Source organism: Anthonomus grandis, chromosome 5 (genome assembly GCF_022605725.1).
Source record: "Anthonomus grandis grandis chromosome 5, icAntGran1.3, whole genome shotgun sequence".
NCBI lineage: Eukaryota > Metazoa > Arthropoda > Insecta > Coleoptera > Curculionidae > Anthonomus > Anthonomus grandis.
The window spans coordinates 5,830,519-5,850,181 of NC_065550.1; the positions used below are offsets into that span (position 1 = coordinate 5,830,519).

The 19,663-nt window shown below is 37.0% G+C and overlaps 2 protein-coding genes across 5 annotated transcripts in view; both read right to left on the reverse strand.

Annotated features, from left to right (window-relative positions):
• LOC126736903 (lysM and putative peptidoglycan-binding domain-containing protein 2) overlaps nt 1-18,183 on the reverse strand; it is a 103,403-nt gene extending 85,220 nt beyond the window's left edge. The window contains exon 1 of the mRNA XM_050441530.1: nt 18,179-18,183. The gene's annotated coding sequence lies outside the window, so the exon portion shown is untranslated. The remainder of the gene's footprint in view (nt 1-18,178) is intronic.
• LOC126736885 (regulator of G-protein signaling loco) overlaps nt 15,768-19,663 on the reverse strand; it is a 199,111-nt gene continuing 195,215 nt past the window's right edge. For all 4 annotated transcript variants that reach the window (XM_050441494.1, XM_050441495.1, XM_050441496.1 and 1 more), the window contains one exon: nt 15,768-16,353. In XM_050441494.1, coding sequence (XP_050297451.1) covers nt 15,908-16,353 — 446 coding nt within the window. In that variant the 3' untranslated portion in view covers nt 15,768-15,907. The remainder of the gene's footprint in view (nt 16,354-19,663) is intronic.

Below are 19,663 nucleotides of genomic sequence, written 5' to 3' on the forward strand. Positions count from 1 at the left end.
ATACATAAAGGGGCAGGTATCTAACATATCCAATGATTTTACAAAGTTTGCTTTTCTCGCTTTTTTGAATGCAAATGTTTTAACAATGTTAGACACATCTATATTTTCTGCAATTTCTTTTTCAATACTAATTATTGATAAGTCAGAAAGCCTCTCTTGACCCATTGTGGATCGCAAATATTTTTTTATTATTTTGAGTTTAGAAAAGCTTCTTTCTCCACTAGCTACTGTGACAGGTAATGTTAAGAAAATTCTAACGGAAATTACTAAATTGGGAAAAACATAGATGAGGTTATTTACAAATAGGTAGGTAAGAACATTTAAGGCATTCATTTCAGGGGAAATATAGGATGCAACATTATCAATTTCATCAGATAAATCTTGAGCTAAAATATCTTTTTCATTTTTTGATGGATCATATAAAATTTTCTCAAGAGCTTCACATTTTGCAAACCTAATTGATTTTTCTGTTTGGAGAAAGCTATGTAGGTTGTTAAGAAAATTAAACAACGTATCATGTTGCTCCATTTGCTCGAATCTTCCAATTTTAATATGTAATAAATGTAGTATCTAATATAACAAAATAAATATTAATTTTAAACTGATCAACTTGATTTTTAGTGGCCTCGTCTACACACTCATAGTCAAATAAACGCTTTTTTGTTCGGGGTCTAACAATATTAATCGGAGGAAACGAAGGATCGCAATCAATATCTTCGGCAACTTTTTTGGCCTCCTCTAAAATATCAGTGAAACCTTCATCTGATCTAATACTAGATATATATGTTTTAGTCTGTTTTAAGATTAAAATAATATTAGGTAGGGCAACATCGGATTCCTGCATCACTTTACTTGCAATATTAATTTTTGTTAACACATTATACCATAAAATAATGGAACAAATAAATTTAAACGACTTAATTTTTAAGAGTAATGAATTAGCCATAGTTTTGGTATCGCAGTCCCTGTTATTATCAGAGTAAAGTGCAAATAAAGCGTCATATATTTTTCCTAAATTATGTCTAAGAACTTTCAGAGCATCTATTTTGCTTTCCCATCTAGTACTAGAAAGAGGTTTTAGTGTTAACGTTGGGATTTCATCTTTTAAAACTTGCCAACGTTTAGTTGATGCGGAGAAAAAAACGTAAAGTCCCTGCACAATAGCAAAGAAACTTGATGCTTTTGCAGCGTCATTAACAACTAAATTTAAGCTATGGGCTGCACAAGCCACGTAAAAAGCTCTAGGGTTCAATTCAATAATTTTTTTTTGTGAACCATTATTGCGACCCTTCATATTCGCTCCATTATCATATCCCTGACCTCTTAAATCGCCTAAAAAAATGTTGTGAGTCTCCAAAAAATCCAATAAAACATTAGTTAAGCCTTGTCCTGTCGAATCTGATATTTATTTATTAAATACAAAATCAATTGAACCTAACCATACTTAACAGTAAAATACTAAGTATTAAGCAGTAATAAAGCCTACTTATAAATGTAAAATACCGAAAATAGTTTTATAACTTAAATCAATATAACAGAATTCTAAAAATACTAAAAACATACCCTACTAAAGTATAATATTCAGTATTGCACTAAAAAAAAAAAAATTAAACAATTTCTCTTATTTGACTCTTAAATCTAGATAAGGAAATGCCCAAAATTTCAACCGCCCTAGTATTGACAATTCTTAGAGTTCTTTCAATAGGAGCATGTAATGCATAATTGGCGCTATGAAATGGTAATGAAAAGACACGATACTGCATTAAATTCCTAGATGGAATATTAAATTGTATTGTCATCAGAAGTTCTGGACAAATTATCTGACCATTCAATAATTTATACAAAAAAATTAAATCTGCATATATCCGTCTTTGTCTCAATGTCTTCATACCAAGCATTTCTAAAACAATATCATAAACATGATCATCCGGAATTCTTATTCGAAGTTTATAGAGACAAAACCTAATAAATTTGTTCTGAACTCTTTCCAAGGACAAGCAATTATTCATGTAAAAGGGCGACCATATCACTGAGCCATCTTCCAGCAATGAAACAACCAATGACATGTATAACCTCTTACAGGTCTCTATAGAAAATTCTTTACAGTTCCTTAGTACAAAACCCAGATTCTTAGAGGATTTGAGAACAATATTGTTTATGTGTGCATTAAAGTTTAAATGAACATCAAACGAGATACCAAGATCTTTAACTATGCTGCAATACTGATATTGAAATGAATCCCAAAAAATTCTCTCTAATTTCGATTTGCTTTGATGTATTATTTAATAAAACAAACATTATTACAATAGTTAGTTGGTCTTGATGACTCACGTCAGGAGTCGTATCCAAAATAATTGAAAAATATTTACTAGCATTTAACATAGATATAATGTCATGTCTTATTTGCTCTCCCAGAAGGAAAATTAATTCATTTTGAATATGAACACCTAAATAATGAGGCATATTTGATGGAGTTCTTTTAATCCTGTTAATGTGATCGCATATTGTTTCATTAAAATTGGCAATTGTTTCGATTAATTTTAAAAAGTTTCCGTTTTGTTGCACGTATATCTTGTTATTTTCACCTCTAAAACTCAAATTTTCACCGGCTAAAAACAGCTAAGACAACATACATTATAATTTTCAAAACAGAAACCCATATATGGGTTATCTTTTTTCATGTTTATTAATTTCTCGTTTATTGAATCAGTTGTCGTTTTAAAAGAAATTGATTGTTTTAAATCAAGCCAAGATTTTATATTACAAATATGCCCCTTTGACTTTTCATGTCTTTCTATAAGTTGACTTAAATGTCTCCAATCGTTATAACCCTCAACCAAACCACTACCACCAGAAAAAGTTTCAAATATTTTGCAAGGAAAACAATATACACAATCTTTTGATTTAGAATATACTAGCCAAACCCTCGGAATTATTTCTCCATTACACATTTTTTTTTTTAATAATAAATAGATGAGAATCCTCTTTTGTCTTTATTTAAAGGAAACGTCATATCAGCCTCCGTTAGTTGCGTAGGCCCTAACTCTATCAGAGTTAATTAAATTTTATCCAATAAAACATTTGGCCAATAGTCAGGATCCTTATAGACATTAATATTTTCAAAGCTTACTTCAGATCCTTGTTCTGCTAATAAAACATCACCTTCCACTATAGTTTTAGTATTCGATGAGTTCTCCTTCTCTTCTCCGCTATTGACCATTATACATATAGTCTCCGTCACATTTTCATCTCGGGCTTGGGAACTTGATGGTTTGTCATGTGATCTTGTTGGGATTAAAAACACTTGGAGTGACCTGCAAGCCTTTTTAGTTAATTCTTCTTTTTCACGCTTTCGTTTTCTGTACTGTACTCCAGAAAGCTTTTTTCGATTATCATATTACATCTATAATAAAACAAATCCAAAATTAAAATAAATCCAAATTATTCTATATTTTGCCTGAATGAATAAAGAGATATATTTTTAACGTTTCAAATTTAAAAAAAATAAATATTAAGATTAAATGCTACTTTTTTGTTAAGCAAATAACTAATATTTGAAAGGTGAGTAGCCAAACGGAATTAGTGGATGAGTGCGACTACTGGCTATATCTGAACCCTTGGAAGTTGATAATGGCGTGCCTCAGGGTGGTATTTTAGGACCCTTATTTTTTATTATTTATACTTTTAGATTTTATTTTTATTTAAAAAACTGCCTTTACCATTTTTATACCGACGATGCTCAGTTGTATTACTCTTTTCTGCCAGAAGATGCTAAAAATGCGGAAGCAAAAATTAATCAAGACTTACAAGCCATATGTGATATTTCTTCAAAGCATTTTCTAAAATCAAATCCTTCTAAGTCGTCTGTAATGTTTATTGGTAATAAGCAAAAAATTAACCATATTTTAAACAGCAACACTATTAATATTAAGATGGGTGATGCTAATATTCCTGTTGTAGATAATTGCAAAAGTTTGGGCTTAATAGTGGATAGTGATTTGCGATTTCATCAACACGTTTCTAATGTTCTAAAAAAAGGGTATTTTGCTTTAAGATTAATTTACTTGCATAGGCATTATCTAAGTAAAGATATTTAAAAAATGTTGTGTGACTCTTTAGTGCTGTCACAATGCAATTATTGCGATGTTGTTTACGGTTGGTGCCTAGACTATAATAACAGGTGTTGATTGCAAAAGCTTCAGAACTCATGTATTCGCCTAATTTTTAGCATACGCAGACATATTCGCGTTTCCCATAGACTTTCCGAGCTGGGGTGGTTAAATATGCAAAATCGTACGGTTGCTCATTCACTTATTTTTTTTTATAAAATTCTTAAATACCGCAGTTCACCTTACCTATATTTTAAGATTACTTTTAGAAATGATGTTCACCATTTGGGCTTAAGAAGAAACACAATTCATATTCCAAGACATAAGACTCAATTATTTAAAAGGTCCTTTTCCTATAATTTTGCATATCAGATGAACGCTTTGGGCATAAATTTTGAGTTGGGTTTGGTGTCTGTTCAGACTTTTCGCAGGGGAATGATACGCTGGGATTCTAAAATCACGACTCGATCTCGATACGATCACGACTTCAAATTCGGTCGCGACTCAGTCGTGACGAGAAGGGTGATTCTAAATTTCAATCATCGGCTAAACTCGTTTTATTCGATTTGATTTAGGTTTCTTGGTATATATTTGTTATTTTCTCTAATATTTGACCGATGGAAACGTCAATTCAAGTCTTTTCTATTGATAAACACTAAGAATTTTCATTTATTTTGTTAATTTTTTTCGCCTTCATGTTTTTTTATTTAAATATATGCCTATATTATTTCTTTAAAATAAAAAAATGTCGTTTAAAACCACCACTATCCATTGGAAAATGATAAAATTAAACTTGTTGTCTTCATCCACTTTTGGTATGTTTAAACGTTTTAATATGGCAACATGTGTGCAATCAATAGGACCTAGAACACCAGGGAAATTGGATCTCTCTATAAATGTTAATTTAATAATTTCTCTAATCTCTTATATTTGAAAAATTAATGAATTGGTTAGCAAGGTGAATGTCAATAATTTCAGTAACTTTATGGATCCAATGACTTGTAGTAGTTTCGCTAATTTCAAATTTAAAATCTTGTCCAATGCATGTGGCATAAAATCTTGATATATGTACTAAAACTGCCCATTCAATGGTAACTCTATTTCCTCTGCCTCTATTATTAACAGAAGGTTGTGGAAAATAGGGTTGAATTAAATCTATTAGTTATTGTGTTTAAGAAAGCTTTTTGATATACTAATGAAAACCTGGTATCATAGATAATATTTATAATAACTAGAAATGCCTGGTATGACTATTGGTAAATAATAAATGAAACAAATACGTTTAAAAAAGGATGCTGTTACATTATGCATGTATTAAGAAAGGAAGAAGCTATATCGTCTGGTATGTACGATATATTCAAGCGTGTCGTCGACAAATTGTTAAAAAATAGGCAATCCGCAAGACGCTCACGACTGAAAATTTTATTTAGAATCAGTCATATCGAGTAATCGTGTCGAATCGTGATTTTAGAATCCCAGCCCTGTGCGTCTGATGAGTCAGCAGCTGTCTGCGTAAAATATTGAAGGGTCAATATTGTTAGTTTGGGTCATTAACCCCTATAAACTGTTTATCTATGGTTTGGGTATGGGTGGAGACTGAAAATTTGTGTTTAGTGTGGGTAACTAATGTGCGTGTTTTTCTTTTTTTTTTGTGAGAGGTACTATGTTAATGTTAATGTTTTAAATTTTTTGGGTAGGTGTGTATAATTAAACTTAGTCTGTTACAAGCGTTTCTACTTTTTTTTTCTAGTTAGTTTTTTAAAGTTTTGGCCACAATGTTAAAGACCAGAATCTGCCTTGGCAGAATTCTGAATTTGTCAGCCTTTTATTTTTGCATAAAATAATAAATGTGTATTTCTTTCTCTTTTTTTATGTAGTTATGTTTTGCAAATAAAAAATATATATTATTATTATTATTATTATTATTATTATTATTATTATTATTATTATTATTATTATTATTATTATTATTATTATTCATAACGCATTTCATTTTTTCATTGTTTCCTCAAGTTTAAAATTAATTATATATTTTTTTAGTTATTATATTATTTGACTATAAATAAGTCAACATTACTTTTTAAAATAAAATTAATTGTGCTAACAAAAATTTTAAAAATCTCAAGAGTAAAATTGGGAGATTTCTAATAGGAGTAATAGGTATCTAAAAAAGGGAAAAGAACTCCTTAAATTTCAGGAAAAATAAAAAAATATTATGCATTATAAATAGGCAGTAGGTTCAATCATCCACCATTTCCGTTTGGCGACCCATTTTACAAACATCCTATATATTTCAAAAATATAAAAACGATATTTAAATTTTATATGACAGCTCAAAAAAAAATTTAATCAAATTAACGTATGTGTAGAAACTTACCTTTTTAATTTTTACTGTCTGTTTTACCACAATATTAAACAAAAGCTTTTAATAACGTTACGATTTACACGACTACAGGCTAGACGCTTAAAATTTAGAATGAAACAAGTGCACGCACTGCACGCATTTATATGCCTTGACCACAGACAAGTATTTTCCTGAAAAATCTTCGTCGCGACATATATTTTCCAACTCGTTGCGACCTGAAGCGGACTGGAGCGTATATCTAGGTATACCTATTAAATTTGAATCGGAAATATAACTAATAATATTTAGAATGTTATAAAGTAACTTTAATACATTAATTAATAATTAATAATATTTACATATGTATAATATTTTAAAATAATATGTGTATAATAGTTTTTGAAACAAATTATTAAATTTTAAAAATATTGATTAAAAAAATATTTATTGATTTTTTTTGGGAGGCTTCCGCCGCCCCTCTCACCTGCCGCCCGGGTGCCCCGCACCCCCGGGTCAGAACGGCCCTGCGCATGCGTTTCGCTATGTTTGTGGCTATGCCTATTGTCCGTCAGATAGCGGACGGTGCCGATAGTGATAAACGCTTAGAACATTGAAAGGCCTTTCAATGTTCTAAGGATATACGATAAATGACACTTCAAATGTCATACATGTCAATTTGTGGTTACACTGGTTACCGGTGATATTTTTTAATGGTTTCGAAAACCGTCTATTTATTATTGGACTGGATAAGTTTCACACTTTCAAACGTCTCCATTAGTGAGGTATTTAGTGTTTGATCATTGGGTTCTTGAGATGCAAGCTACTTTGGTCGCTGCAACTCGTTTTTACTTTTTAAATTATACAATTTATCGAAGAGCCCGTTGACACATCGCGTTGGTTCTGTCACTGCCCGTCATTTACAGCCGATCCAACGTTACCACGTCTAACAACTAAATCTAATACAAACTAATGTATTAGTTTTATGTATTGTATGTATTAGTTTGTATGAATAAAACCAAATTGTAACTATATAATAAAAGTATTAAACCAACTAGCAGAACTAACATTTAGGTTTTAGACTATAATCTGGCTGTATTCTGTAATCTTGGTAAATTCTATACTTGTATCCCGAGTAAAATATTAGTATAAACTACTAGGTATATTATTAAGATTAAATCGTGTAAGTATTTATATAAATATTTAATTCTTTACCTCTTGATTAAATTTTGTTAGTACTAACTGTAATTTTCTATTTTATTTTAGTATATTTTTGAATGATGGAACCTTCCAGTAAGAAACAAAAAAACTATGGATTTTTTTTAAAAAGCGACTGAACCCTATAACATCTAATAATGAACACAGTGAAAACACACATTCCTCTTCAAGTTATAGTTTACCGTTGATGCAAACTACGAGAACCAGTGAAACAGACCCTGCGACCCTTGAAAAAACGACAAAAATCGACTCATCTGTAACTCAGAATGTCAATGATATTGCACTATACAGTGCTTTTCTTTAATGCCCCTCCCCCCTGTTTATTTTTTGAACGGATCAATTCAAAATATTTAAACTCGAGGTAATGCAATCAATGAATACTATGTTTTAAAGCAAAATTGACACATGAAAATCTCAAGATCGCTGCTGGGCGCCATCTTGGAAAAATGGAAAAAAAAATTAAATGGAAATGGTGCTCTTGTGATAAATCATTTTGAAGCTCCTGACGAGTACTTTATAACCCTAGAATATAAATTCAATATCTTTACCTACTACAAAATGGTGGTATATTTAGTAATTACCTGAATACATTCATTTAACTTGATATATCGAATAAATACATTGAGTTTAATTGAGAAGATTCTGGAAATAGTTGTCTTGAACTTCTTGACACAAGAACAGTCGGTCCGAAATTTCACACCGAACATTTTCAAATACACTAACATCGCTATTTCTACAAATATACGTTAAAACCTGTCGTAAATCCAATACTGAAGCAGGTTCAGTTTCGTACACCTTTTGCTTCAAATAGCCCCATAAAAAAAGTCTAGAGGTGTCAAATCTGGCGAGCAAGCTGGCCATTCCACAGGTTCTCGACGCCCAATCCAACGACCGGGGAAATTGTTATCTAAATAGTATCAAACTTGTCTGGAGCAGTGTGGTGGAACTCCATCATGCTGAATTACAATATCCATATTGAATTCATTAGGCTTCGTTTCGACAATTTCGGTGATTGGAGGGTCAATAGTATTTACCAGCATATCCAAATACAGTTCCTCTACTAAATTTTGTTCGATGAATAGCGGCCCCACAATATGGTTTCCCAATATCCCTGTCCAAACGTTTATTTTTTCCGGATATTGAGTATGACTTTTCCGACGTGAGGATTAGTGTCACTCCAATGGCGCCCAGCAGCCATCTTGAAATTTTCATCTGTCAATTTTGCTTTAAAACATAGTATTCATTCATCAATTACATTACCTCAAGTTTTAATATTTTGAATTGATCTGTTGAAAGTTTGAAAGCACGTTTAACTGACTTCATAAACAAAGAATTGTTGCAAAATCTTTTCGTTCCTCTAAAAAACTATACTTTTCCATATTCAGAGAAAGTTGCATAAAAACTAATCAAAAGGTACTTAAATTATAGTCATTTGGAGAAATATTCTTGGCAACTTTATTCTTCTAGTCAACAAGGCCTATTTTGTCAATTTTGCCCCTTTTTGCACCTGAAGTTGTAGGTGAAAGCTGGTGTGTGATGAAGGCAAACTTTTTGGTTGAAAAAGCTTTTAAAAAATTTGATAAACTACTTGGCAAGGATGGTTGCTTAGAAACCCATCAAAATAATGCCTACCACAGAACAGCCATTGAAAAATGTATAGGTTTCTTAAGAAGCTTTGACAAGCCAAATTTTGATATTCAAAACCAACTGTCAACTGCAAGATTACAACAAGTTCAAGGAAATAGAAAAAGATAAGTACCTATTATTGTGTCAGAAATATAGAAAAATAAAACCCAACTTTAAAAAAAAAAGTAACTATTTTAATTACAATTTAAGATTTAAAAATTAAATGAACAAAAGCAAACAAAATATAAAAGTCACCGGGATCGACTTAAACTTTCAATAGTCAAAGCCAATCTGTCCCTTCAATGCCCGCGTGTATTTCCTTTTCCGAAATTATGCTGAGATCGATATTCCCTTTCATAATATGCCATTGACCTGGACCACGATGACGACGGTACCAAGCCAGGCTATATGCACGTGATCCGAGACGTGATTCGGCATATTTCTTACACGGCCTTTCCTGACTATGGCGTGTCCTCACGCACTCACGCCTAAAATTCATTTCGATCCAAGTCGACTTTGCTAAGGAAAAGAAATACGTATAAGAATTTAAATAAAAACAGGCATTAAAGAAAACAAAATTTTATAAAAACAAACTGAGAAAATCAACAGCTTAGCAGTCATGGAGTCGAACATCCCGTGAAACCTAATACCTAAGAAAACATTAAATTTGGGTAACACGGTGTATGCATACACAAGGTTAAGTATTTAAAAAAAAATAAATGGGGTAAAACAAAGGCCAATACCAAATATTAAAACGTTAGGTACTTAAATCTAATAATAACAAAAGAATACTAGCGCTAGTATGTTAAAGGCGCACCAGGGAAGACCAAAAGTACCAGGAATTACACCTGCAGATGGCTCCCCACAGAGCTCTGCAACCGCGCCAATACCTACTCTAAGATTCAATACCGAATCTTATCCAGAGTTTCATATTTTCCAACCCTGCCACGCCCTTATACGGAATGCGTGATCGTACAGCTCCAGGTATGTCGGTCACTTCATACCGATCGTGCTCCAGGACTTTGCTGATCCTGTAAGGTCCTCGCCACTTGGGCAAGAGTTTCCTGCTGGTCCCAGTATTTGGAGACGCTGTAAGTCGCAACAGCACTAAATCACCCTCCACATACTGATGTCCCGGAATCCTCTTGGAGTCAAATCGGCGTTTTTGCTGAGCCTGATGATTCTCGGCGAGTCTTAACATTTCCGCTCGGATAGCTGTCACATCCAGCGGTTCCTCTTCAACTAATAAAATCTTGGTACCTGAAACTTGAAAACCCATTAGAGCCTCGCTCGGTGATACGCCAATTGCTTTATTAAGGGTGCTATTTAAACCCAGCTGTAAATCGGTAATGTTGTCATCCCAGTCGTTATTATTTTTATTACCCCCCATTCACGCTAAAGAATCGGTTATTAGAACACGGTTTTCTACACGGTTGTACCGTTCAACTTGGCCGTTTCCCCTAGGTAAAACGACGGCATTTAAATGATGTTGAGAACCGTACTGTTCAACAAAACGCGAAAAACCTTTTGAAGTAAAAGCTTTACCGCGATCGCTAATAATTCGATTTGGTACTCCAAAAATTTTAAACATGTCTTTAAATGCTTTTCACCGCATCTTCTGTACTTTTATTTTGTTTAAATCCAAATTAAAATTTTGAAAAAAAATAATTTTTTCTAAAAACTCGTTAAGTCTAAGTTTCATGCATGAATTGAATTGACGAAACAGTGAGCTGCCAAGGCAGTTGTGCATATAGGTCTCCTGATGGACCCGTCATGCCCCACCGGGGGTACCAGAGCCCAACGGCCTTAGAGAAACCGATAAGGCTCTCTGGTCTGAAGGACTTAAAGTCGCTCGGTAGCTTACCCAAGTATCTGAACCTGGCGCGCGTGAGTGCTGGGCACTCCCCGACTACATGGTCAACGGTTTCATCCTCCTCACAGCATTATCAGCATTCCGGGTTGTCCGCAATACCAATAGTATGGAGATGGCTTCTTAAGTGCCAGTGACCGGTTAAAAGACCTGTCACTAGCCGAATTTCGCGTCTTTTTAGAGGTAGTAGATTTTTGGTGAGACAGGCAGAGGGCCCACCTATGTGCGCTTTGGCCTGTCCCATACCAGGGGACTCAGTCCATCTTCGGTGGGTCCACTTGTCCAGCAGACCCTTTATTGACGCGACCGCAACGCTTTTGACAATACCAACTATGGGTTCCGGCCCCATCGGCACATTCGCGGATCCCAGTCTGGCAAGAGAATCCGCTTCCTCCTTACCTGCATGGCCTGCGTGGCCAGGTATCCAGACAAGCTATACCCTGCATCCAACCTGTACCAGTTTTTTCAGGACTTTTATGCACTCTAGTACAAGCTTGGAGCTTACCTTTGCGGCTGTGATAGCCTTAATGGCAGCTCTGTTTTCCGAGCATATTGATACGACTGTATTGCGGTGTCCGCAGCTAAGGATTTTCTGTCCGCATCTTAATACAGCGAATACTTCGGCCTGGAAGACAGTGGCGTGCTCCCCCAGGGAGTATGCCCTACTGGTATGTGGGATCCTACCAATAAGCCCTGATCCAGCTCTGTTATTCATTCTGGAGCCATCTGTGTACCAGATGGTCCCCTATTTAGCAATGCAGGTCTGTTGGAATGCTGCCACTCCTCTCTGCCTGCAATGTGCGTCACGAATCCCTCGCAGTCCACAGTCACTGGAGCCATGCAGTCACTGCCCATCAGAAGGAGAGGACATTCCTGTATGGCCCGTGACCAAATTTTTGCGTGACCGGTCTCGCCAGCACGTAGTTCGCCGAGGACGTATAGCCTATACGTAGTCCTCATTGCCTCGAATTCCACAACGAGGTCCAGAGGCGGAAGGCTCAGCAGAGTCTCAAGCGCTCTAGTTGGCGCCGTCCGCATGGAACCCGTTATGCTGAGACATGCAAGACGTTGGACTCTGTCCAGTTGAGCACGAATTTTCGCTTTCTCCGTACATGGCCACCAAACGATAGCCCCGTATGTGAGAAGAGGTCTCACAATGCGCGAGTAGATCCAGTGGAGGATCTTAGGAGACAGACCCCAGGTATTGCCGAAAGCCCGCCTGCAGGCCCCTAGCGCGTAGGTGGCCTTCTTCATTCTGGTGTCTGCATGATCGTGCCAGGAGAGTTTGGGATCCAACTTGATTCCCAGAAATCGAACTGTCCTGGAGTAATGCAGCTGCAGGCCACCTAGAGATATAACAGGGGGCGTGCCAAAGTTACGTCTCCTCGTGAATAGTAGGAGCTCTACTTTTTTGGGGTTAATCCTGAGACACCCCCGAGAGGCACCATATGTCCACCATACGCAGGGCTCTCATCATAGGGCCCCGTATTGAGACGGCGTCTTTCCCTGGGCAAAGGATTACCAGATCATCAGCGTAGGCCTGTGTGTATAGTATAGAGCCCGAGAACAGCTAGGAGGATCGCGAGATGAGTTGGAGTGTGGGAAGTGAGTGCGCAGCATGACCTCCAGTGACTCCAGCTCATTGGTAGTAAAGCCGTTATCTGGAAGTGACAGCGACCCCAATTTAGTTCCAGGTTCCTTGGACAGTACTTTGCACAGTCGTGCTGCGGAGAGTGTGTTTTCAACGTCATCGCAGAACCGCCTCCAGCACTGTCTTTTGGAGTCCCTGAGTGTGTTTTTGTATTGCCTTTGAGCTGCGTGGGACGCATCCCAGTCAGTGGCAAGCTTAGTGCGCTCAGCCCTGCGAAGGAGCCGACGCATAGTGTCACGGTGCTTTTCCGTGTTCCTGTTCCACCAGGCATTCTTGGCATTGGCGGGTCTCCGTCTGAGGGGACAGCTGCCCTCGAATGCCGCGACTATCGCACGAGTCAGGTTGACAGTCCCGATCTCTGTGTCGGCCGGAAGTGTGTACCTTGCCGGCATGTCCGCAAGACCACCGACTAGTTCCTCTCGAAAGTGGTCCCAGTCAGTGCACCTTGGGTTTCTGTAGGCTGGGGTATCGCACCAAGCCTGCTTCTTTAATTCAAAAAGAATGTGCCTGTGGTCCGGCATTGTGTCCTCAAGGGACAGTCTCCATGAGCTTAAAAGGTTCACAGTACTAGGTGAACAGATAGTAAGGTCAATAATTGATTGACCCCTATTGCAGTAGAAAGTTGGGACACTGCCTCGGTTGAGTAGTTCTAGGCCATTTGAGCACAGGAAGTCAACCAGGAAGCGGTCCCTTAGGTTCTCATCTCCGCATCCCCAAAGGCCGTGATGTGAATCGCAGCCCATGAGAAGCGGGAGACCCAAGTCTTCACAGTATTTGACCACCGCAGTGACGGCCGGGGGGAGTGACTCAATTTCGATGGGAAAGTCGGCAGAGCAGACTACCAGATCCTTTCCCGTGTCCATTGACAGTTTGACGGCTACAAGGTCCCTTGTACAGAAACCTGAGAGGAGAAAGCACCGCACATTCCTAGTAAGGATGATTTCGCGGGGATTCTCACAAGGTACCTGTCTATGTATTGTGCCGCCAGTTAAACCCAGGCCTTTAACACAAAAGTCCTGGTAAGTCCAGGGCTCCTGTAATAAGGCGACGTCGATATGGAGCTCAGTGAGCCTTTTGCACAGAACAGCGGTGGACGCTCTTCCATGCTGTAGATTCGCCTGCAGAAATGTTAAAGGCATAGTGTATGGTGTGGGGATAGGTGACTGCCAGCACGCTTAGTCCTTGGAGCTGGAAGGGCCATCGTCTACGGATAGCCCTGGCCCCTCGTAAGCTGCGGTGTTAGCAGTAGTGGCCTTTTCTAAGTCGGCGGCCGAGGACCCAGGGGCCACTGTGGAAGTAGCCACCCTGGTGTTATTAGCCGCTTTCTTGCTCTCGATAAGGGAGATAGAGGCCCTGGTGATGCTATAAAATAGCGAGCCCTGTCTCTCCCTTATCGTTTTGGCCGATCCCTCATCCACCCCCACCACCAGCCTGGGGTTCTTATCCTCTTCCTTGCGCTCCCACACTCTCCACTGGGAGCGCGGGAATTCAGGATTTTCAAGCTCCACAAGCCTCAGGGTGTCCTTGTCAGACTTATGTCTAATACCCGGGATCCTTAAGATGGCCCGGCGTAAGCGAAGCGTGGAGGGATCCACTGTTGTCAGCGTGACCCCCTCCCAAGGGGAAAGACTTGGGAGAGCCCGACGGAGCCACTCCAGACTTTCCTGGTTCGCAGCCGTTAACAGAATGTGGTTCCTGATCCGCCGCGGTGGATGGAATTGCAGTGACTGTGCCTCACTGCCGGACGAAGTCCGCAGTATGGCCTCAGTCACCGAGTCCACGAATTGTAGCAGCTGTTCGTCAGTAAAACCGACCTTGGGCTGCCCCGTTCGGCACACTGCCAGCTGCAGCTTGGCGCTGCCGATCGAAGTTTCATGCATTTCTCTATGATTTTTGAAAGATTACTGGTTAAAGCTAAGGGTCTATAATTACTAATAATTTTTTTATCTCCCGATTTATGCAACGGGGTTACAGTGGCATGTTTGAAAATTGAGGGAAAAATACCAGTCTCATATGCTAAATTTACAAGATGTAGAATTGGTTTAATAAGATGTTTATGATACTTCTTCCAAAATAGTGCAAGTATTTCGTCAGTCCCAGATGCTTCATTAGACTTAAAAGTGCTTATTAATTGAATTAATTCATTTGCCGTTATAGGTTTAAGATACATAGAGTTTCCACTTGGATTATTTTTTAGCTTTAAGCTGGCCTGTCTTGGATTTTTAATTTTACCCGCCATAATTTTTCCAATTGTGCTAAAGTAGGAATTAAAAGCATCTGCAATATTATCATCTCCCGCAATTTCACCACCGCAGCTGTTGTCAATTACAGCTGCATATTCGCAGACCGATCTTGTTCTCTCGTTTGTTGCTTCTTTGACCACCTTCCAGACCTGTTTTATGTTATGTTTATTTACCGCGAGTTTGTTAGAGAAATAATTATTTTTTGTAATGTTAATTAATCTTGACAGGTTATTACGATAGTCTTTGAAGGTTTTATTAGTTTCATTAGTCTTAAGTATAGCACTTTTCTTTTTTAATTTGTCTCTCGTTCTAATAGATTTAATTATACCGAGAGTAATCCAGAGTTTTAATTTACGATCTTTACATTTAATATATGAGTTGCTGCTGGCGTTTTCGAAAATTATTTTAATTGATGTTACGAAATTAGTAGCACATTTATCAGAATCATTGGAATTAAATATTTGATATTAGATATTGATTATTAGATAAAAAATATTATCAAAGGGTGTAACAGCGAAACATTGAAGAAAATTGTCTTGATTTTTAATTGCGAGGGCCCTAAAATAACATCTATTAATGTTGAGGTATGTTAAGTTATTCGTGTTGGGCTATCTATCGTCTGCTTCAGATCAAACATTTCTATTCTTCTAATCGTCCAAAAAAAAAAACATCTAACTCTGCTAGATGATGAAAAAATGTCTTACACAGAAAAAAAAACAAACTTTATTAATTTAATAATACTTTTGTTAGTTATGAATTCCGTCATATAAATAAATTATATTATATAAAATATGTTTAACTTTAACACACACTTGATCACAATACTCTAAATTTCCTCTAATACTAATATTACACAAAGCTGCTAGACGGCTGCTCGAGAAACAAATCCGCTCTCTTCTCTGCTGCCTGGTTCGCTTTATAAAAGCCCGCCTGGCCCCAATTCGCTGGTTTTATCGGCACGATTTTTGGTTTGGGCGGTAAGGGTGGCGGCTCCGATTTCGGACTAAGACTTAATACTGATTTTTCCGGACTGGACGCCTTTAATTTCACTGGAGAGTCTGCTTTATTAGGTACTGGGGTAACGTGCTGATTTTCATAATTTGGGTGAATGACGAGAGTCTTTGTTAAGGCCATTTTGGGGTGCGAGTCCTGTTCAGGCGTGTCGGAAGGGTACTGGGATTGATGCAATAATCGCTCTTCTTTATCTTTAAGGAAGTCGGGAAGCTCGAAGTTTATTTCGGTCCCTCGTTGATCCTCTAGACGGCGTTGCGCTCGTGTTAGGCCTTCGACCAATTCTGTAATAAAAATTTTATATAAATATATAGTTGTTTAATAATGATAATAATAAATCAGTTTATTTACAATAATGAAAAAATATTACAAAATGATTAATTTCAATTTACGAGTAAATAAACAATAATCACAGAAGTAGTAGTATACTACTATACTACTTGTACGTGATAACTTATTACACCTATACATAATAATAACAATTTGTTTCCAGCTAATATACATTTTGACGAGTTCAGTACTAAATGTCTTTTTTTGTTTAGGATTTGGGTCATATCTGTATATGTATTGATCAGTGGTTTTTTTAATTACCGAGATCTGAAATTTCTTAGTTATCCTATGTATTATTTATTAAATTATTAAATTTTTCTCTGCCCATCTGATGTATTCAATCTCTAAATTTAATTTATCTCTAATATTTTGGGAAACAAAGTTGAAGATTTGTGAAATGTAATGCTTACTGTATCGCTGACCAATAGTTTTTCTACTTCGGGGTACTAATGCATTCTGATTCTGAGCTCGAGTTGCATAGGAATGAACTACATTTTTAACAGAGATGTCTCCTTTATGTAGGTTCATTAACATTTCTGCACATATAAATCAAATCAAATATGCCAGTATTAGCAAAAAGCTGATTGGAAGGAAAGTTTATTTTTTCACATATAATTTTTATTAGGGTGAAGTGGGGTAAATGTAATCATGGGGCAAATGTAATCAAGCCCTAAGATTTTTTTTTATAACATTTTGGAACATATTTTCTTCGAAATTCGAAAATATGACCCTTTTTATACCTTTATTACTTTTTATTAACCTCTTAGTTCCAGTTTCAAAGATTTCCCTTTTTCTTTTTTGTACTTTGACATTTATAATAATTTTGTAAGTGCCTTTTAGGAATTTTAATTCCCTATTACTACTGCTAATATTAGTATTTAGTTGTAATATTTTGCTCCCTTAGGTAATTTTCGACAAGGATGTTGACTCTGCTATCAGATTTGATTTTCGATACTTAACAAAAAATGTATGCCAGCGATTACATTTACCCCACCGAAATACGCATAAGGGGTAAGTGTAATCACTGACTACATTTGCCCCAGCCTCCTCCTTCTTGAGTTTTTAGGCTATAACCTATCATTTTCTCTATTGTTACAGGCTAAGACAAATATCGAAGAAATAGTATAAATACTTACCAAAGACTAATTAATTGTAAAGACAGTGTGGAAATCTTTAAAATAGGACCGATCTAAGACTAGTTTATGCAGTTCCTAGTGAGTTCCTTTAAAATGGTGAGAGTGTATAAAAAAAAGACCCTTCTTACAGTGCTGAACTTTTAAAGATGCAAAGATGCTTTTTTAAGATGCAATCAGAAACATCCAAGAAAATCGTATCAGTATTCGTGGTGCTGCCCAGAGGTATCAAATCCCATTTTCCACTCTTCAAAAACACCTACGAGGAACCCGAGGATCAAAAAGCACGTTCAAAGGAAGACCCACCGCAATACCTGCAGCTGATGAAGAAAAATTAGTGAATGCCATAAAAATCATGGAGAAGTGGGGTTGGGGGCTCAGCAGAAAGGAAATCTTAGAATTGGTGGGAAAGTATATCACGAAAAATAATATAAAAACGCCATTTAAAGATGGAATACCTGGCGAGGATTGGTTCTTATCCTTTAAAAAAAGGCACAGGCTATCTTTAAAAAAACCACAAGGACTGGAGTATGCCAGAAAAAAAGCCAATGATCCATTTGTGATTGAACAATATTTTGACATGTTAAAAGCAACCTTAGAAAATAACGACCTGCAAAATAAGCCTTCTCAGATTTATAACATCGACGAAACTATTTTTACGCTCGATTCAAGTAAAACTAAAATTGTGGGTCAGAAAAATGCCCCTGCTTCAAGAATAACCACCGGGCCTGGAAGAGAGAGTACGACAGTTCTCATGGGTGGCAACGCCAATGGGGATAAACTGCCTCCATAAATTGTTTTTAAGGGAAAAAATCTATGGAGTACCTGGCTGGCTCCCAAGGAATCTACCTTTCCAGCTACTTCTTATGCTGCGTCACCAAATGGTTGGATGGAAACCGAAATCTCTGTAAACTATTTTACAAAAACTTTTATTCGCAACGTTGTACCTGAAAGACCAATCCTGCTTTTGTATGATGGACATTCAACGCACTTAGACCCAAAACTTATCGAGACGGCTGCCGAAAATCATATAATTGTACTTAAATTACCTCCACACTTCAGCCACCTATTGCAACCCATGGACCTAGCGGTCTTTAAGAGCCTTAAGTGACGGTGGGATTCCAAATTAACCAAAGAAAACATGTGGGTGTTAAAATACCAAAGAAAAATTTTTCGGTACTTGTGAGCACAATTTGGAAAGAGACAGATCCAGCTTTACTGACATCGGGCTTTCGTAGAGGAGGAATATGCCCATTTAATAGATCTGTCATCGACCGCTCTAAATATGATCCAGAAGCTCTACGAAGATATGAAGAACGTTTGAGAAATCCCCAACCTGCCACAGAACAACTTCTTAATGAACCCAGCACAAGCAGCCATGAAGAGCCATCGAGAGAGAAACCAACTACGCAGCAGCTAGCATCAGAACCGCGACCAGAACCAATAGCAGGGCCAAGTAGACCAATACCAATAGCAGCACTAAGTAGCGGTTCTTATCATTTGAAGAATTGTTGCTGGAAACAGTGAGGCAATCGCCCCGACCTAACGAAAAAGAAAGAAGAAAAGGGGTAGCTCCGGGAGCTGAAATTATAACAACAAAAGAAAACATAGAAAAAAAGAAAAAGGCTGGGCAAGAAAAAGAAGATGAAAGAATAGAAAAAGATAAAGCAAAGAAAGCGAAAGAATTAGCAAAGAAAACAAAGAAGGAATCAAAAAAAAATAACAGCCAAACATATTAATGAGAGCTCTTCAGATGAAGACGAACCGCAAATTTTAAGTGACAGTGAATCCGACGACGTCACCTTTGAGACTTATGCAAAAAGGTTAGAGGAAGATGAAGAAGCATTAAAACCAGACGAATTGTTTCTCAAAGGGGTAGAAAACCTTAACATTGGAAACTGGGTTTTGGTCTCATTTAAAGGAAAGAAAAGTATACTTTTCTATGCTGGTCAAATAACAACGCTTGATGAAGAATCGCAACCTACCATTAAGTTTAAAAAAAAATCAAACCCAAACGCGCATAGTTCAGTGTTTCACTGACCTGAACAAGAGGACCATCACTTAGTGGCTGCATCAGATATAGAGCGAGTTTTACCAGAACCCACTTTAGGGCGAAGAGGAGAACTAACTT